General features: G+C 44.1%; 1 protein-coding gene across 2 annotated transcripts in view; it reads left to right on the top strand.

Moving 5' to 3' along the window:
* Window positions 1-21,503, top strand: part of Tph2 (tryptophan hydroxylase 2) — a 104,397-nt gene that overhangs the window by 18,695 nt on the left and 64,199 nt on the right. For both annotated transcript variants that reach the window (XM_063263689.1, NM_173839.3), the window contains exons 6-7: window positions 13,369-13,565; window positions 18,268-18,403. In XM_063263689.1, coding sequence (XP_063119759.1) covers window positions 13,369-13,565; window positions 18,268-18,403 — 333 coding nt within the window. The remainder of the gene's footprint in view (window positions 1-13,368; window positions 13,566-18,267; window positions 18,404-21,503) is intronic.

The raw sequence follows: 21,503 nt of genomic DNA, 5'->3' as shown, positions 1-21,503 counted from the left end.
CCCTAAGTTGAATAGTAGAACTTAGTGCTTGCAATACTCGCTGTTGCCCCAGCTTCTTCTGGGCCGCTCCCTAGCCCAAGCTAGCTGTCTAAGAAGATTCTGGGCAGTCCTTTCGGGGGCCGCATTCCTTCTCACCTACATTTTGGATGATTTTCCTTCTGCAGCTCTAAACCTGATCTGTCTCCTCACCCCCTCTCCCCCATCATGGCGATTTTCTCTCCTCCCCCCTCCCCCCAGTTCCTAATCTAAAGGTCCCGCCCATCTCCCTCTGCCCCAGTCATTGGCTGTACGGCAATTCTTTATTATTAACTAGAGCCAGCTGGGGGCAGACTTTCTTTAGCATACGTGCAGGTCACTGCAAACAGGTTTTTAGGGTAACACAATTAGCGAGAGAACACCAGCTGCTACAGGTCAGCCCTCTTGGGGAGTGTTTTCTAGAATTTAAATGTCTATCTTTACCCCCTAGCAGGCCACACCTACCACAACACACCCCCCTTTCATTTTGTTTTGAAGTACCTGTGGCAACTTCCACTTGACCTAGGTACGAGTTGAAAATCGCATCAACAGAAAGAGTGATCTGGCATTTAAAAAAGCAATTCACCTCTTTACAGAAGTCTCAGCGTAGTTGAATCACACAGTTCTTGTCAGAATTTAATTCACTTGAAGCTTTATGCAGTCTGGATTCCAATCAGCCCTGGGTGACTTCAAGGCCACATGGTCTGTCAGTTAGGGGACATCTATCTGGTCTACTCCACCAGCCGATCCTGTGAAGTGATTTTCCTCATTGTGAAGCTTTTCTCCTCCCTCCCAATGTCCAACCCTCCCAACCCAATAGGGAGTGGATAGAAATAAACCCAGCTGGGCTGAGGCTTCAGAAACAACTACCAGGGATTTGTCACTCTTTTTTTTTTTCTTTCTTTTCTTCACTAGTTGCTCTCCTGTTTATTTCATGATTTTCTTGATTTATCAAGTGGCACCCTTTGTGAGTTGCTATGCACCTAAGCACTCTGTGAAATAGAGACCCTAAAACGAAACAACGCCCAATGCAGACCAGCCTGTTTGAAAAATGCAGTCGCCAGCCCAGCAGGCGCATTGGATTTGGGTGAGCCTGTGCACCGGACACGCAGCTCCCCCGGGGAGAGGGAGGGAAAGTTTCTCTTAATTTTACCAGGGAGTGTGTGGATTCTAACCTCCTAACCACAGCAGAGGACAGGGGAACTTTCACTACTCCCTCATCCTTACCTGTACCACCAAATACTAAGGGATGCCTAGAAGAAGCCGGGTAGCAGCAGGCAGGGGTGAGCGTTTGAACAGATTCGTAAACACAGAGGGATGTGTTCTAGGACACACACAGGCTGTATTTCCAAGCTAGCTTTTCCTTTCCCTTCTTAGGTCTTTGGAATCTTCTCATTCACTACACAATTCAGCAGGGGGCAGTCAATAGTTTCTAAAGGAAAGCCGATCAGAGGCAAAGAAAGGTTAGTCTCTAGGCCTGGAGCAGAGTTACCTCGGGGACTGGGGGCAGTGCATACTGGGAGTTTCTCCTTCCAGGTAGCTCTGGCGGTTTAACTTTGTGTTTGAACTGGAGAATTACTGAAGCCGAGTCTTTCCTAAGAGGCATCTGCAATTATCGAAACTCGTGGGAAAAATACGCCGGGTAGCTCTACCTCTTCACCCTTTCCAGAAATTTCAGTTGACCCTAGCATTTCTCATTTCATTCAAGAAGAGGTGTGTGTGTGATTAATGGACCCTGCTCGGTTTCCGAACGCAGCTTAAAGGAATACATTACCAACCGGAGTCACGGTGCCACGGTACCTACTTTTAGATAGGCGAATCTTAATTGGAAACAAGGAAGGGGAAGAAAGGAAGGGGAGGGCTGAGCTCTCTCAACCGACTTGATTTGGGGGTCGCAAGTGTTTAATCTTTAAGTGATGGTGTTCTCCTCAAGTTTTAATGGCAGATGGCCACCTTGATGAATCATGAGCTATCCTTCGATGTGAGAGAAAGTTTTGATTTTTACCTCTTTTTTTTTTCTTTTTGCCAAAAATCACCCTAGAAGCAAATATGTGTTTCTTCCCTGCCTGGGCTAATTTTATCTTTTCCTATTATCCTTCATTGATTTGCTTTCCCAGGTTTTGAATGAAACTGAGATAAATGTGTCTGTTTGGGTCCTTTTGCCTCCTGCATAAACACCAGTTGTTGATGCTTTAATTTCTCTGAAATGGAGCGGTAAATTGAAAAGTGGAACTAACCCAAATATTTGTAGTTCTGGGGTCATTTCCCTGATGACAAGGCTGGTTTCTGAGAGAGGGTCACATTAGAGGCTCCAGAATGCCTTCCTTCAAAGAATCTAAATATCTCTGCCCACCAGGCCACTCCTCTCTCTTTTTTTTTTCTTTAAAAAAAAAAAAAAAACAAAAAAACCCAAAACTGCATAGCGACTTCCACTCGAGTAGGCTGAGAGGAGCCTCGAAACTCTCCAAGGCCCAGAGTGAAAGGTTTGTCCTTTATGGACGGCTCAGCCTGTTTCAAACGCACAGCTCCTGCAAGTGTTTAAATGACGCTAGGCATTATGGAAGAATCATTTTCATGCCAAGTACTTCCCATTACCTGACGTTCAGCTAAATGACTAAAAGGAAGGGGGCCTGAGGATTGCAAGGAAAGACAAAGAGGAGATCGAATTGGAGAAAGGTTTTGCTTTTCCACTTTTTTGGGAGGGGCTTGGTGGGGTTTTAGGTGTGTGTGAATGCCACAGTGGGATGTTGTCTGATTATAGCGTGGCTCTCCCAGCTGTGGAAATCATTAACTCAGTGTGGCCCTGTATCACTGGCTGACAGGGACAGAGGCTGCAGCAAATTCTAATGTGTTTCACAGAGAAAGAGGCAGGGATATTTTTACTTTAAAATGATTTCTGTGAACACGAAGGATTCAGATTACTTCCACTGGTCTCGTCCGAGAGTTGAAAGGATTTATATGGAATGGGGCTATTTTGTTATCTCCAGACCTATTCCCAACCCTGCAGGGAAGTAATGAAATTTCATTCATTTTATATACCTGGAGGGAGCGGGAGTCAGCTACCCTGAGTATCTGTTAGGTACTAGGCAATGGTTCCTGTGCTTTTCAAACAGTATCGTGTCTGGTCTTCAGTTTTGCAATCGTGGAAACAGAAAACCAAACCACAATTCTGGGAGCATACTGGATATTCACCTCGAGATGGGGATTTTTTTGTTTGTTGATTAAAAGAGGTCTTCAGGTTGTACCTGGCACCAACACTGGGCAGCTTACAACGGCCTGCAACTCCAGTTGCAGGGGATCTTATACCCTCTTCTGTCCTTGCACATACCTGTATACATGCACATATACATATACTTAGGAACACACACATACATAAAATGAAAAATCTGAGAAAAGAGTGAGTCTTGGGGCTGGTGGTGTAGCTCTGTTGTTAGGTTGCTGACTTAGCATTTACAGAGCCCCAGCACCATATAAACTGCATGTTGTGATAGGAAGGAGAGAGATCAGAAATGGAAATTTATCCTCAGCTGCAGAAGGCCACTGGCCTGGACTACATGAGACCATGGGAGAGGGGAAAAGGAGAGGGGGAGGGGGAGGGGGGGAGAGAGAGAATGGGATCTATAGAGCTGGCGTTGCCAGTTCTGAGTCCTTGCTTTGCCACTAAAGAACTGACTAGCCTCAGTCCTCTCAACCATATAATGGGGATATTAATAGTTTCCTGTAAAATGAGCAAAGTTCTACATAACGAGCTGCCATGTTTATTTTTGCTGTTTCAGTCAAATGATGGACAATTGCTATTCTAAACTTGATTAAGGCCTTGAAATGTCAAATTAACCATTCTCCTTCGTCTACTACCATAAAGGACACAAGTCAGCAACATTTAATTTTTGCTAGCCTGGTTATAAGACAAACTAGATTGAATTTAGAGCCCTGAGAGAATCTAACTCTGGGTATTTTCATTTTGGTGTCCCGAGGTAGTTGCCTGCTATTGGTGACTTGAGAATTTAGGCCTTTTCTGGGTTGGGATCTTTGAGCATAAACATCCGTACGCTGGTTGTGCACGAGCGTATGACAGGCGCCAAACCCGTAGCTGTTGATATTTAATGCCGGGCTAGAGTTTGTAGATGAAGATCTCTCCCTGTAATGTGAAGAGGACCTTCTACAAGGTTAGGAAATGCCAAGAAGTACTGTCCTATGGGGCACAGGACAAATAAAACCCCATTTCCAGGAGTGAAATCTTCCTTCTCCCCAGTCCCCTTAGGTGAAGTGGTTTGTTTCCATTATGTCTCTTGTAAAGGAAGCACCAATATTAACAACGTGAGCAAAACAAAACCAACAATTTTGTTTGCTACCACGTAAAAGTTCCTCAGGGCCCGTAGACTCATTTACGAAAATTCATGTGCACGAAACCCATTTGCAAAAGCAAATAAAATAGGTGATCACGAATGCTCCTTAGCTGACTGGCCTAAGGGGGCAGTTGAAGACGGCTGCGCCCACGTGTATTCTCTGGTGTGGCTTAGCAGTTTTGTACCCTCCACCCACTTATGCCAGACCGCTTGAACCTGTCAGAATCCTGGCATAACTCAGCTGGAGTGTAAGTTGCTGCAAGAATTTGCCTTCAATGGAAGGCATCCCCAAGTTGTTGTGCCTGTGTCCTTAAAAATATTTTGGTATGTTCATTCACCAGATTTCCTAGCCAAAGAAGCATCTCTGAATTTAGTCATGTTTAGACTTTTATGTCTTTGAGGGTTTCCATACGTTGATTTCTTTCCTGGTGAAAATTACGACTCCAGGTGTCTGGGTGACAGTGTCTAGGCAGGGGGTGGGAAGCTATATGGAGAAAACCAGGAGAAAGAAACGATTGCATGAAAAGCGAGGGTGCAAACACATGACGGGGGAGCTTATGGGGATCCCAAGACCTTCAGTTGCAGTTTCCGGAGCTTAAAATACACAAGGCAAAAATGACGCAAGACAGAATCTTATCTGCCTGGCCTCCTGAAGCACAACTGTAATTTTTTCCCGATACTTAAAATTACAGCTTGCTTTAAGCTGACTCCTGGATGTACTCATACAGCAAATATTGTTTATCACACAGTAGCACACGGCAGCTTCCACTCTGGGTGTCAGAAATACAAATGAACAGACCACAAGTCCCAATCAGACAACCTTAAACACATGAACACACATGCCTGCACACATGCACACACGTGCACACATGCACACGCATGTACATACTCATATATACAAGGCACACTAGATGGCGTCATCATGTCATGTTTATATTTATAAACATATATTGTTGGAGTTGGAGGGAGAGGAAGGGGCAGAAATAATGTGAATACTGTATTCAGGTATAAAACTATAAAAAATTCACCAAATTAAATTAAAATAACAATTTTTACATCGAAGAAGCATATATCTTAATGACAGATGGATTCGAATATATATGTATATATGTATATATATATATATGATTATTTTAAAATTTGGGGTCAGTGTGATTTTCCCAAACATATAAATTGTGTGTTCTGATAAAGTCCATTATACCATTGTCCAGGCCTCTCTACTTTCTGAATGACAAGGAATATGGGGTTCTTCTATGTTTGGTTTATTTCACTTATTCTGTTCTCTGGCTTTCTCTTACATTTATTTATTTTATTTTATGCGTTTGAACATCACAGTCACATGTATTTATATGCATGCAGTGTCCACAGAGGTCAGAAGAGGGTTAGATGTTAAAGTGGGACCATGGATCTCTGTAAGCCACAGTGTGGGTGCTGTGAATCGAACCTGGGTTCTCTGCAAGAGCATTCAGCTCTCTTAACTGCTGAGCCATCTCTCCAGCCTCATGAATTCTCCAAGCATAACTTTACCCAATAAAAGAGCCCCAGGCATTTCTTATATATCCTTAGAAATCAGTCTGAGAAATAATATCTTCTATTTGGCTAAACCTTAACGGATAGCATTCAATTTACACAGGGTGTTTCTTTCTGCTGCCAATATTTTTTACCCCTTAGTTTCCTACATATAAACTATTTTTACTATCAAATATCCATCCCCTTCTAAGTCACCTGCAGGTGATTTGATTTCATGAAGTGTAAGGATTGATCTCTGGCTATCAGGAAGCATGCTTAGGGAGCTACTGAAATTTCTGATTACTGGGATCACCTTGGTTCCAGAAGTGGAATAAATGCTTACCACCAATTAGAAGTGAACGTTAGGAATGGCAAATTAAAAAATATACTTGATCAAAAGCAGACTCTTATAATGAGATAGCCTTGGTGTTGTCTGTTGTCACATGACTTCTTGGAGAGAGAGGAAAGAGCTACATTAGAGATGGCCCCCTAGAGACGATCAGTGATCAGGCTGTGCTTACAGACCAGCACAGCAAAAGCCCCTTAAGAGTCAAGGGGAACGAAGACAGAGCCCACCAGCCTTGAAGTTCCTGTAAATGTTCTCCAGAGACCCCTCCAATCCCTTAGAGGCCGACTAATTGCTAATGAGCTGTATTTTCCATTTCTTCTCTTCCCGTTTTCTCCCTGCAACCCCAGGTAGGAGTGTCAATCAAGAGAGACACGCTCCGATTTGGAAAGAGAGAAAAGATGAGGAAAAGAGGCAGAGTCTATTCCAGGCAGATGAGCAGCTCCTGAATAAGAGAGGCACCTCATGCCCCCAGGGATGTGTAATGAGATGAAATAGAAAGATGAGTTCTTTCATGTTTGCTTGTTTTGTTAAAATCAGAGTCACCCATCTGAACCAATTCCCCATTTCCCTTCGGCTCTGTTTGGCCCTTGCTTCTGAGAAAACTCAACTGTTTACAAAGATGGCGGTTTGTATCGAGTGCCATCCAGTCTTGTCTTTTCCATGTCAACACCATCGATTGGGGTCTGCCTTGTCTCCCGCCATTGAATAACTGAATGGGTTCCCCACACTGGAGTGCCTATAAGGTAACACAGGCAGAGAAATGACATCTTGGACTGGGAATTCTAGCAGCAAGGACTCTAGGAGGTGGCCCAGAAGTACTACTGCACACACACACACACACACACACACACACACACACACACACACACACACATGTTTTGTAGTTCTCCAATTAAAAAAAGAAAGCATAAGAAAAAAGACATTGCTTTCTGTAGCACTGGAGAAGAAGATCAGACAACAGTTAAGTGAAGACCCTGTTACTTATTGGGTTGACTGTAAAAAAGATTCCATGCAGTTCAAGTCTCTGTGGTGTGTGAGTCCCTAGATGTCTGTGTCAAAACGTTATTAGGTAATCAACTTTGCTCTAAGAAGCTCAGGGCTTGTGCAGAGTGTGTGGTCTCTACCTGCTCACACCTGGTTTGTCTGTGTCTCTTTCAATCTTTTTTTTCCCCTGTGGAAACAGGTAGGATTCCAGACATATTCCCTAGTTTCCAGGAAGAATGGGATTTCTTTCTTTTCTCTTCCTTTATTCTTCCCTTCACCCTGCCCTCCATCTCTTCTATGATTAAGACTGAATCTGGGGCTTTGTGCATGCCAGGCAAATGCTCACCCCTAGACACCTGCTCCTTTTTTCTACATGTCTTTCTCTATATATATCAGTGTGTGTGTGTGTGTGTGTGTGTGTGTACACATGTGTGCATTTCTGTGTACATTTTGTATGTGTACCTGTGTGTTTCTGTGGGTGTGTTTTTTTTGTGTGTGTGCACTTGTGTGAATATCTGCATCTGTGTGTTGTGTGGGTGTTTTGTGTGTGCACAGACATGTGTGTTTGTGTATGTATGTGCTTGTGTGTATGTGTGAATGCATGTGTGTGCTTGCATAGGTATGTTGCATGTGTATTGTGTGTATGTGTGAATGCATGTGTGTGCTTGCATAAGTATGTCGCATGTGTGTTGTGTGTATGCTTGTGTGTGTGGGGGGTGTTTTTCCATGCGTGGCTGTGTGCACATACGAATGCAAGCATGTGGAGGGCAGAGATTGGTGTCAAATGTCTTCATTACTTTGTACTTCAGTTGTTGAGACACATTCTTCCTCTGAACTTCTCATTTTCTAGCTGGCCAATGAGCATCAGGGCTATGCCTGCCCCTCTCTTCCCTTCCCTCAGCACTGGGGTTTTAGATAACTCTCTACTGTGCCTGGCTTTTTACCTGGGTGCTAGAGCTTTAGACTCAGGTCCTCACACTTGCCTGGCAACCGCTTCACTGACTGCCCCATCTCTTCAGCCCACTTGTGGGGTTAAACACACAACAAGAAAGATCCCCTCTTACAGATCTCAGTATATCCAGAGAAAGTTTGTCACCTGAGTAAACTATCAAGAGTTTTTATCCTTTTCCTACTGACAAACCTAAGTCTCCATGCTGGCCATCGGCTCCTTTCTTGTCTTGTCCCCTTGTTTAAGAAGCTTAGCTTGTCATTCCGGGGCAAGAGTGTAGAATTTACCACCATTAAGAGCTATCAAAAGTCATGTCTGCTTTTCTGCGGAGAACTAGGACGCCATGAATGATAATCTGTTAGTTGTTGAGAATTCCACAATCCCAGCTAATTTTATAAAAATGGAGGAGACTCCCTACATATCCAATTAAATATTTATGTATAATTAGCTTGCTGAGGAGTATTGTATTGTTGGGATTTACAGCAACACAAAATACTTTTATTTTCCTACTCATTGCTTTCAGCTGTATCGTGTTGAGTCTCACTTTCCTGCAGGGAAGCAAGTTCCTTAGCAACATCTAATATCCTGTCATTTTCAATTATTAGGAAAGTCTCACTTGGGTATTTAAGACTTGGTCCTGTTCATTTAGAAAAGATGAATCTCAAACTTGATTCAAAGAGCATCCTCTCTCCCCCACAGTTATTTGGATTAAATATGTGTGTGGTTTTATTAGTTTAGAGGTATCTCTGAGTTGGGGTTCTGAAATCTCTCTTTTTCTTTTGACTCAAGTTCCTCTGTCAATAGTATCTGTCAGGTAGGAGCTGGGGGTTGGGGGGCAGCTAACACATTTTTGTTTTGCTTTTCATGTGATTGTTGGAAGGTCCAGGGTGAGCCTTAGACCATACTCTGGTTCAGACAGCTTCTCTCTGACAAGGTGCTCTCCGCTGGAGTGCTGGCATCTACACCATGCTCTAAGTTGTTTTCTGAGGGTGATGTCTCTCTCTCCATCTCTTTGCATGCAGAAACATGCTTGCTGCCCTCTTAGCCTTGTCTTCATTCACATCCCCACTCTTTCCTCTGAATCAGACATACCATTGCTTGGGACCCTGTGATGCCTCTTCAACCATGGGTGAAGGCACCCAGTAGAGACTTCTGTCTGCAGACAATTGAAGAGAACTGAACAGGGCAGATTTTCTTAGCATCCCCCTATGAACAACAGACTGGAAATGTCTACATTTTGGTGGATGTTAGGTTATACATTCATGCTAAACTTATGTTTTAGAGGACACATTCCTTTCTAGCATGGTATACCATATTCCCGGGTTCCCAAATGATGACCTGGGGATAGCTGTCCTCTGGAGGCAGTACCATGGGGTCTTGGGATTACTTGTCTGGCAAGCTTCATCTGGGAAAGCTAGTGAAAGTCGACAGGAGTTTACAGTCCTTAGAAAAAGTAATAGGCAGTGGCCTAAACTCCTGACAGAAGGAAGAGAAAAAACCCTGCTCTTTCCAGCAAACGTTGACCCCCCCCAACCTCCATCTCTGACTCCTTATAAGGCTGGCAGGGGAGGTCTGTGGTATGGGGGAGTTGGCTGGTGGTGAGGACCTGGAAGGCATGCCTGACTTCAAATGCCAGGTGTTCTCCCTAGAATGTAGACTGTTTAAGTCATTTCATTTCCAGTCCAAAGCAGAGTTTTAGGATGCTGAGACAAGAGTCTGTTATGCCCTCATCATAGCATGCACTTGGCTGCTCTTCCAGAGGTCCCAAGTTCGATTCTCAGCAACCACGTAGCAGCTCATCCACATCTGTAATGGGATCTGATGCCCTCTTCTGGTGTGCAAGACAGTGCACTCATATACATAAGACACATGGATAAACATGTACCCAGTGATAAATATATCAGAATATATATATATATATATATATATTTATATCCCACACCTTTGAAGGTCAGGACACCCTTCCAGTGTGCTTCTAGGGTGGAGTTATTAAATGAAGCAAACCCCCTATCCACGACTCTCTGCTAACCCACAGCAAATTCGAAGAAACACAACACGTCTGGATTTTCCCCATGGCTAATTTTATTTTCCCAAATGTCACATTTCAAGGGGTTAAAAGAAACACAGGGCTGGAGAGATGGCTCAGAATCTAAGAACACTGACTGCCCTTTAGGAGGACTTAGACTTTAGATTTTGGACAATCTCTTAGAGTCTCCCTTTCCTTATATATGAATTGTGCAGATAAGGACAGTATCTACTTATGGAGTCATGAGAATCAGATGGGTTTACTCGTGTGCAAGTGCTCAACCTTAAAAGAGTGTCCGGCTGGCATGCTGTCCGAAGTACATAGTATGTACTTCTTGGGACTAGACAGAAAATGGAAGCGTCTTATGTTTGCTGTGTTTTGAATATTTCCCAGTAGATATGAAATGGATTAAACTAGCCTCTTTTTTTTTTTGGTGAAGTTTTAGGTTGTTTAAAGAATTATCCAGAGTAGGGGTCCAGGTGGTGTGAGAAATCACTCGTCAAGGCTCAAGGTGCCTCACCTGGGCTCAGGGTACCAGCAGTTCTTTAAGTAGCCACCATTTCAGACAGCAAGTGAATGAGCACCCCCAGTGGGGCAGGCATGCAGGAACGGATGAGAATATCCGCAGCCATCCATACTCCCAAGATTGCGCTGCGGGAAATTCATCAAGCAAGAGACCTGTACAATTCTCTCTTCCTGGGCTAATTCGTACTTATTCTTCTTCTGTGCCCTGTTGGCTACATTCAGCTTGCCTTTGAAGCGTCGCGCGTCTGCAGATTGATACTGAAGGGAAAAGTTTGACCTAACGATTCTTTTCAAATGGCTTTTCAATATTTCATTTATTGTTTCGGCCTCGTTGCCTTCCCACCTTCTGATCATGCACAGCTCTGATTCCATTTATTGGCCTGCCTGACTTATCGATTTAGCTGAATTTCTGGATCCAGAGGCAGCCCATTTATATATTTCTTCCTTGCATCTTTTCTATTTTTATTTTTTGCATATCAGGATTTTGTTCTAAATTCACCACGGGTATGAGGACTTAGCCGTCTTGATCTCCCCAGCAAATATTTGCCAGTTTGTAGTTTTTCCTTTGTTGTCAACAGCCGAATTTAAACAAGGCCAATCTTCTTCTAATTTGGCCTGCAGAAGTCCTACTCTTGATACTTAAAGCAAATGCTAATTTCTAGTTCTTCCTTTGGTATATGTTATTCCCCCATTCCTCATATATTTTGATTAAAAAATAAACAATTTGGGGGGTAGTAAGAACTGCATTTGGACATGAGTGTTAAAAATCAATGTATTTTGACAGGAAACTAGAAATATGTAGAGGGCTGGCGTTGGGAGGCCGTGGGGAGATCTGTTTGGGAATGGTTCTCAGTGTCCAATTCTTCTTCATTATGACCTCAGGGGTTCTCCAGAATGATCTCAGCTCCTTGGTGGTGTCCTGCTGCTGTGATGACCTGAGTGGCAGGGGCTATCTTGTCTGAGGGTGGGTGCCTGTGATAAACACCTACAGTAGTAGATTGCATTTGAACTGCTAGGTTCTCTCTCTCTCTCTCTCTCTCTCTCTCTCTCTCTCTCTCTCTCCCTCCCTCTCCTTACTAACAGCAGGGACAAAATTTCTGTTTAGGGGTCATAATACGTGATGTTTAAGTACACCATAATAGGATTTCTCAAACCTAACTCAAAATTCCTATGTTGTTTGCTTGTTTTGACAGGGAATTATGTAACTCACACTATCCTGAAAGTTCCTATGTACCCAGACCATTCTTGACTTTTTCCTTCTTCTTCCTCAGTGTTCCACACACTGGGATTCAGACTAGGTATCCCAGAGAGATGCTAAATTCAGATTCAAGTCCCTTACTCAAGCTTGCAAAAGCACACAGCGATGGCCCCCTTCTCTGACCGGCCTCAGGTGACATTGGGGGTCGTGTTCTTTGCTCATGGCTGCTATCCAGTGTTAAATCAGCACTCCTTGTTACTATGAGGGCACTCCAGGTCCTATGTCAGCTGAAGATGTGCCTCTTCCAGGAAGTGTTCCATGACTGCTCTGATCCAAGATGTCAATAATCAAACAGGGTCACCAGCACCTTGCCACTTCTGGGTTCATAAAGAGGAGCTTCCAGACCCACTTTATCCATAGAGACGTTGGCTACACTTGAGCTACTGTAGCAGAATTGTAACAGAGACCCCATGACCCGAAAGCTTAATGATACTTACTATCTGGCCCTCTTCAGGGGAACTTTGTTAACACTCCTCTAAGTAAGAGGGTGTCACATGTCTGCCTCTCAGTATGACCTGCAATAAATGTTTCTTATTTCTGTAGTTTGAGAAAACTCTTTTAAATTCAGCTCAGACGTTTAGTATTTGCCAGACATTTTGGGCGCTGAACAAATAATCACAAAATTACACTTGGAAATTGGGGTGAGTCTGGGCAAGGAACAAAGAAAGCTCAGGAAGCAGTTTTATTTTCAACCGAGGACGTTCACTTACTGGTGTTGTTGAAAAGTCTCTCCTAAGACTTTTGTACTTAAAGCACCCCATTCCAACAGAGCACTCTCACTCGTTACCCATCTTAGCCTAAGAACATAAATCTTGGAAGCGGGGAGACGGCTCAGTGGGTAAGAGCACTCTCTGGGCAAACTCGAGGACCTCTGTGAAAAGCTGGATGTGACTACATGCTTGTCACTCCGGTTCTTGGTGTGGATGGGGGAGAGAGGAGGATGCTGGGGATGGCAATCTGCCAGCCTCACTGACAAAGCGAGTTCCGGATCCGGTGGGAGATCCTGCGTCAAGGGAATGAGGTGGAGCATGCTAGTGTTGGATACTAAAGGTCCTCTTCTGGCTTCGGCGTGTTTGTGGACACGCCACTTCATACATGTATACACATCCACATACCCCCTCCCAAGGACAGACACATATATAAATACAAAGACCATATGTCTTGTCACGTTTCTAAGAGGGTACGTGAAGGTGTAACCTCATTAAAAACTCTTACAAGGACATAAATGTACACAGAGACTTGCAGAGCGGTACTTATTTCAATACTTAATGGAATCCTTTTGTGTGTTTATGTGGTGTGTGTGTGTGTGTGTGTGTGTGTGTGTGTGTGTGTAACTTCTCTTTCATTAATGTCAAACTGTTTAACCTAGTAGCCTAGATTCACTGTTTTCTCTTCTTGCCTGCCTAGTGGCCAGCCCATTCCCAGGGTGGAATACACAGAAGAAGAGACTAAAACTTGGGGTGTTGTGTTTCGGGAGCTCTCCAAACTCTACCCCACTCATGCTTGCCGAGAGTACCTGAAAAACTTCCCCCTGCTGACCAAGTACTGCGGCTACAGGGAAGACAACGTCCCGCAGCTGGAAGACGTCTCCATGTTTCTGAAAGGTAAGACCTCTCGGGGTGCCGTTCCTTGTTCCCCATCCCCATCCGATTTTCAAGGACACAGGGCATACCAATAGCCCCCTTTCCAAAAGGGAAAAGTAGTGACTTAAGACAAGGGGCACTCACCCAAGGATAAACCCGAAATCCTGGGGGGCAGCAGACCAGACACTTGGTTGGGGAAGTGGATTTGGCTGTTTATGAAGCTCTGGGCCTGCCGAGGCCTTTCTTTGGGGCTTGCTGCCGTATAGCAAGCCTGCCCCAAAGGACACCCGAGAAGAATATCAGCTTGGAGTGTCTTCTCAACACAAACTATTACTTATAGCTAACACTGGAGATCAGATGTCTAGGATCAAGGTGTTGAAGGGGCTGTTTCCTTTTTGGGGGGCTTCGGTTCCTTTGCCCTTTTCAGCTGTTGGTGTTCACCTGCACTGCTTGGCCCACAGCTTCCTCTTTACCATGCTAGCCTCTTACTTCCACCTCTACCATGCCTTGTCTAGCTCCTTCTCCTGCTTCCTTCTTATGAAGACCTTTATGGTTTTAACCCTGGTTGGATAATCCAGGAGAGCATCCTCATCTCAAGAGCCATTATTAGATCACATCTCTCAACTCGGTTTTTACAAGTTAGACAACATTTGCAGACTCAGGGTGATTAGGCTGTGGGCGGGCATCTTTAGAGGGCCATTATGTGGATGTAGCTTGCCATCTTTGTGGACTCTCCCAGGTTGCCAAGTGGAGCTTTGTGACACCCTACCTGTCCATCCGCCCTTTTTATTCTACCTCTTCTGCCCACATGAAGGTTTCCACCATTGGCCACCTCAATTCCTAGGCTTTTCCCCTTTATTCTCCCAAGGGTTGCTTCCACACAAACATTCCTTTCTGAAACATTACCTAAAATGTTACCTTTTCCCTCACAGATTGGCTTAGAAACTCTCAGTGGCTGTTAAGGGTAGGGCTAGGTTAGTAAATATTTTGAGTCTTGTGGTTTAAGGTTTTTATGGGAATCATGTGGGCACTTACATAGTCATTTTACTGCGTACATGAAAAAGTAAAAGCAACAACAACAACAACAAAAATACTATTCTCCTGCTATCAACGGGATCTCAGTTTAGACGCCTCTCTTTGCTCTGGTGAATGTATTACCCACCAAAGGAATTCATATAATGAGACACACAGAGAATAGTGTAGCAAACAGAATTTATCACATAGTAAAGCAAAGCATAGCCTCAAGGGGTGAGAATGGATAATGACCAAAGGGACCGATGTTTCAATCTATGTTTAAGGTAGGTTTTATATTATTTCCATATTCTTTAGAACAAACAGTTTTTCCTGTGGGACTTTGTCCTGTCCTGTGATTGACAGGCCTGTTTGGATAGACTCTTACAGGAGGGGACAATGGTGTGTGTCGTTGTTCTGCTGGGCAGAGATGTGACGAGGTTGAGGCCTCCTAGAGCCAGGTTAGACAATGACCTATTAATGACCCTCTGGTGTGTTTGCGTTCTAACATCTCCCAGAGACAGAGAGAGGACTCAAATCCCATTCTTTTGATAAGAAATTAGACTCCCATTGTTCCAGCTCTTGGCTGATAGCCTACTGACTGAGAGGAAGGTGTCTGATCAACAGTTCTTCCAGCTCACTAATATCCCACTGCTAACTAAACACTAGGTTACATAGACACAGGCCAGGAGCCGAACTTGGACTAGTATGAAGTTCAGCCTGCGATTTCTGGTTGTGACAGTTATCATGACTCTGCCCTCTGCTTTCATTCTGTCTAACGTGTAGAACAGGATGTGTGATAGCCTGACAGCTGGGCCACCGAGAGCCACCGCTAGCCCTGACCATGGAGAAGGAGCTTGAGTGTGAACATTGTCCACCACCCTGCGTTTGTTACTGAGGGGGAGAGATAGAAAGCCCCGAGCCGCATCTCTTCATTGGCACGGAGTTGAATAGCGAGTTCTGCGTGGTTTAGCTAGACCTGGATCTCCCAGATACCCGCTGCTCACATCTCTGCGTCCCACAGAGATGCATGAATCTGGATGTTTATAACGGGATCCATTTCTCATACCCAGGGCTCACGTTTTGCTCTCTTGTTTCTCGGCCTTAGTCATAAGTGTATTATTGCACAGTCCTTTTGCTATATCTGTCTCCCAGGTTGCTATCCTCACGTGAGTCAGTGTAGAATTCATTTTGAATCACTCACTGGCACATGGCAGAAACAAGACAAGTTCAAGTGCGTGGGCTTCGGTTTCTTTTAATTGACTCATTTAAAAAAAAACTCTCTTCTACAAAACAGAAACTTCTAAGCCAACAATATATACAAAGTTGAAAGTTCTCAATGTCGACATTTTATACCATTTTAATTTGCATGGGATAAAGTACAAAACTATTAAAATAAAAAATGTTTCTCAGTATACCAACTCATGCCTCAATATAGGATATACTGCTGTGATTGACATGCTTTAAGAAAAGAAGAAAAATGCATTTATGGTTTTGATACTCAGGGGAACGATCTAAGGTGGAAATTTCTTGGCATAAATATAATGCTGCTAGGTTTACGGCTCCAGGGAGGCCTGAGAACAATGCGACTTCCGTGTCGGTACCAGAAGTCCCAGGATGGATTTATTCTGTAAACTTAGTTGCTGTTTCCAACCATCTTGAGGTACTCTCCTCTAATAAGTTGAAAATTTCAGAACAGGGGCTTGTTCAATGCTCGCACCAGGGGTAAGCCCTGGCCTACACTGTATGCTAAGAGAGATAAGCCAAAGCCAGAAAGACAAAGAGCAGATGGCCCCATTGTGCATGGAATCTACAACCATGGACTATACAGAACCAGATAACGGACAGTGGTGGGCAGGTGGAGGGCATGGCAGATGTCTGTCAAAGGGTACAAAGATGCAGTGATGCACAATGCATAAGTCTAGACAGCTAACTTACGGCCAGGTGGTGATGACTGGGCACCCACCCTGTGCTACATAATGGTGACTTGCTAAGAGTAGATTTTTATGGCACTCCTACTACACACATGGAACTATTGGCACATTAGCTTGACTTTAGCAATCGTTTGACTGAGCCTATGTCTGTCTATAAGTATGTTTTACCACTAGGTGGAGCACGGGAATCCTTCAGGAGAGGGAGAGGAGGGATTGTAGGGGCCAAGGACACCACAAGAAAGTGGGCCCTAGATCAACTAATCAGGGACTGACCTGACAATCAGGGAGACTGTATGGGTCTGCACTAGGTCCTCTGTGTATGTGTTATAGTTGAATAGATTGGTGTTCTTGTGGGACTCCCGGCTAACAGTGTGAGTGGGATGTCTCTGATTCTTTTGCCTGCCTTTTGGACCCTTGTCCTCCTACTGGGTTGCCTTGTCCAGTCTTGATATGAAGGCTTGTGCCTGGTCTTATTGTAACTTGATATGCCATGTTCGGTTGATATCCCCAGGAGGCTTGCCCTTTTCTGAAGGGAAATGGAGGAGTAGTGGAGAGTGAATGGGAGTGGGGAGAGGAGGTGAGGTGAAGGGACAGGAAGGAGAGGAGGGAGGGGAAACTGCAGTCAGGATGTGATATATGAGAGAAGAATAAAGAAAAAAAGGAATGAGAAAAAAAGTACATTTTACATTTAAACACATACTTTTTTTACTAAAAAAAACCATACTCGAGGGGGGGGAGGGGAAAAAAAAGACCATACTCCCAAGCCCAGGACAGTCAACACAAAATATCCATTTTAAAATACATTATTTCAGCAAAACACCTTACTCTTGAGGCTATCAATACACTGTAGATTCATTTAGCTGATGGCAACTTTTGATTTTTATCATATTCTTATTTTCCTTCTTTCTACCATGAAGTGATACCGTACATGGTGCTTCAGTATGTCTGTACATCATGGTGATCCATGCACGCAACGGCACAAAAAGCAATGATATTGAGTTATGCTGGGAGGGACTTACACACATGCACATACATGCACACACATACACATACATGCACACACATGCACATACATGCACACATGCACATACATGCACACACATGCACATGCACACACACACACACACACACACACACACACACACACACACGCACACCCCACAAAGGAAAGGACTCCAAGACCCTAGTGGAGGGATTGTTGCCTGTGCAGTGCACTACTCAACACTACTGGTAAGCAGGGTGGATCCTCGGAGGAGGAAATTGTGAGCATGGAGTAACCTTCGCTCTAGGTTATAATCTTCTCCTACGGATTTGAGATTTCTTATTCTAATTTGGCTCCTGAGTTTAAGTGCCTAAAAATATTTTTACCCTTCCTTTTTAATGAACATCTCGTTCCCCTGGAAACCATCTTTCACAAGCATATTTTAGTCACCGGAGTTCAGAAACGTGATGTCTGTTAGCAGATGCCATTCATTCATCAGGGGTTTTTAGAACGCGGATGACTCTGTCTCTGGAACATCCTCACAAATAATTGAGACCCTAAAAATTCATCATGTACGAATGTATTATTTAATATCTGTCATCGCCAGAGATTTTTCCCAAAGGGCAAAAGCACACACAGCAAAGTGTCAGAAATGGTAAACGAGCCTCTAGTCCTTAAAAGGTTATTAAGGAAAAAGAAAAAAGAGAAAAAAGAAAATCCTTATGCTAACAACCCATGTGTGGGCCTTTAGGTCCTGAGGTTTGCATTTAGTTGGTTCTTGCTCTTGTCTCTTTAGAGCGATCTGGCTTCACAGTGAGACCAGTGGCTGGCTACCTGAGCCCAAGAGACTTCCTGGCTGGGCTGGCCTACAGAGTATTCCACTGCACTCAGTACGTGCGGCATGGCTCCGACCCCCTCTACACCCCGGAACCGTGAGTATCGCTGTCAGAGCTAAGCTGCGTGAAGGTCACTGCACTGAAAGATGGTCGAGTCGCACTTGAGTTCATCTTTTTAGCAACAAGAACAGCAGCACTTCTGTGGAGAAGGGCGAGCAGGCTGGTCGATCAACATCTTCAGCTGGGAGCTCGGGCCTTTGATAGCGTAGCTCAGGCTGTCTCTCTTACTTCCCTGCAACACTAAGTGTTCTGATTGAGCCTGTCTCCACTGTAGATGAGAAAAGGAAGGGAAACATCAGCACACAGTCGGTATACGTGTGCCTCTCATCGGGAGGCTCCCCTTGGAGGTTGAGGAGGTTGAAGTTCACATGCAGACATCACAATATAAGCTTCTCTTTCCTCTCTCTCTCTCTCTCTCTCTCTCTCTCTCTCTCTCTCTCTCTCTCTCTCTCTCTCCAATTCTTGAACCTTCTGCAGTCTTAGCTCCTTGAATGTTCTGTCGTTCATAACTTGAAGATAGCAATGATGCGTATGATTCGTCTTTGCCTGTCAGCTTTCCTCAAGACTCATCTTGAGGCCCATCTATCCATTCTCTCCTTGCCAATGGGAGAGCTGAGAGCACACAGAGAAGGAATGAGGTTGTTTCCTAAAATGACATCATGGGTGAGCATTGGGAATGGGGACCCTGAATTCCCACATGTTAAGCAGCTCTACCCCATATGGAATTCTACAGCCTACAAGTACCAGATGCCCTGTATTCTACTTGCCATTCTTAAAAGTGTAGTATTTATTAGGAAACACCTATGTGCTTGGGTAGTTTGAGAATGAGACAAAACCCTGCTGCCCTGAGCTGGCCAGATGGGGAGCAATGGCTAGTGTGTGAACAGACAGGTGGTAGGTGTCAGTAGCACCAATGAGTGCTGGTAGGTACTGAGAGGGCTGACGGAGCAGGAGGATGACATAAAGAATCGCTTGCTTTACAATTTGCCTTAGGTCCCCAGGGTTCCCCACTGGCAGAAGACATTAGGGCAGAGATCTGAATGTAAACATTTCAGGGTAGAGAATTCTGATCCAGAGAGAGCAGAGAAAGAGAGATCCTGAGGCTGGGAGCCACCATGGTTGTCTGTCTCTCTGGGCTCCATCCAGATGAATGCCTCTCCCCAATCTTAGGCTAATTTCTTGCCCACTGTTCTTCAAGGCTCTCAAGTTATCACTTTGCTTATGATGCTGTTTTACTTGAATAAGCGCATGATTAATGGGCTGCCAAGGTCTTCCTTCACTGGGGAGCAGAGAGCCCTCGAGGTCCAAGCAGTTAAGTGGCTAATAGCCTCGATGGTGGGCAGGGATTAGAGCTAAGCTTCTGGAGTCCCCATCCCCCTCCTAGGTAGGCACGATTTGCTGGCCAGGTGGGTCCCTGTAGGGTCACTACATTTTTTTTAAAAGCTCTGTTCAGCTTCTCTAAAAGTGTTTCAGGGTAAACAAAGGTTACTTATAGGACTCTAGACATTTGGGAAAGAAATGCTTCTTATAGTGGAGTGCTCAAAGGAGCATTGTCAGAGTTAGAAAGGCAATCTCTAAATCTAGCCCAGAGGGTTTACAAATGGCCCTGTTTACAAATAGCAGGCACTTTGTTAGCTCTCTTTGAATAACTGGCCCTCCTGAGATTGGTGATAGCGTGCCAATAGGTATGCACAAAAAGGGAGCCAAGAAATGAGATTTTAGCCACAGAAGTCTATAAAATTTGGGGATATTGTGTTACATTTTTACCAAGGTACTTTCAGCCAATTCATTCAGCAATATTTATGGGCAGTATTAGCAGGGAGTTACAGCCGACTTAAAGATGAATAAAATATAGTAGTTTTTTTTTTTTCTTCATTCTGGTCAGGGAGATAGAAGCACAAACATTCAGAAAAGAATTTGTTTAGGGTTATTGCTTGGGTATGCGCAAAACATTAGAGGATCCCAGAGGATAGAATCATTCAAAGAAGATAGAACCAGAATAGAAGTCAGGAATGGTAAGCAGAGAGCTCTTTTTTTTTTTTTTTTTTTTTTTTTTTGGATAAGGTCTCGTGAAAAGAGAAAAGAAGTCTTTCCAAGCCAAGGGAACGGCAAGTACAAAGTTGTGGAGCATGCAGAAGGTGTCAGGAAGCAGGTTTCACAAACAAGAGTGGCTAGGGCATAGCTTATAGAGAGGTGAAATAATCAGAACCCATTATGGTCAATTTGTCAATGTAGGACAAACCGGCCTTGGCTTTCGGGAGGCACTGGGGAACTATCCAGGGTCCTGAAGCCTGCTCCGGTATTTGTGTTTGAGAAAGATGACCAGGGGCTGCAGATGTGTGGAGAATAATAAAGAAGACAAGTTAGCTAGGCTGCGCATATGCTCCACACTATGTGTTGGGATAGAAAAAAGGCTGTGCAATAGCACAAGAGGATGTCTATTGGATGTTCTCTTAGCCACATAGGGAAGGGTTTAACAGTATTTTGTAACTAGAGTTAAAGACAGGAAGACAGAGGACCCCTCCAAGAAAATGAATGGTAGAGCTTTTATTGAGAAAGCAAATGACCTTTTCCCCTGTGATTATTAAGAATTACCAGGAGAAGAACAACCTTGGGGGAAGAGGAAATGAGGAGGAGGCTTTGGGTTGGAATGTGCTATCTTTGAGGTGCTCAGGGTTGGGATTTCCCAATGAAAAAGATGACCTTAGTTCTGGAGGTTCAAGAGTGAATTTGAAGATTGTCTTATAAAGAATTGAGAACTTGAATCTTTTATGATTTGAGTATTTCATTTGACATATTTTGATCACATTCCCCCATTTGCCCCCATATCCCCCCCTCCCAAATCAATTCCTACCCCTCTATCCCCTAACTTTGTTTCCTCTCTGTCTCTATAACCTATTACATCCAATTGATGCTGCCCAGATCTTCCTAGGCCTGGTGGCTATTCACCAGCGCATGATTGATATACAAGAGGCCACACCCTTAAAGACCACAGAGTCTCCACCCCCAAACCCATGACTGAAGATGATTCATGAACTCCTTCTCCCTTCATGTAAGAGTATTGATTGGCTTGACTTTGTGCATATAACCATAATCACTGTGAGCTCATGTGTCTAGCTGTTCTGTTATGCCCAGA

This window comes from Rattus norvegicus, chromosome 7 (genome assembly GCF_036323735.1).
Source record: "Rattus norvegicus strain BN/NHsdMcwi chromosome 7, GRCr8, whole genome shotgun sequence".
NCBI classification, from domain to species: Eukaryota; Metazoa; Chordata; class Mammalia; order Rodentia; family Muridae; genus Rattus; species Rattus norvegicus.
The sequence above is the reverse complement of the archived record's forward strand: the minus strand, read 5'-3'. Positions and strand labels throughout refer to the sequence as shown.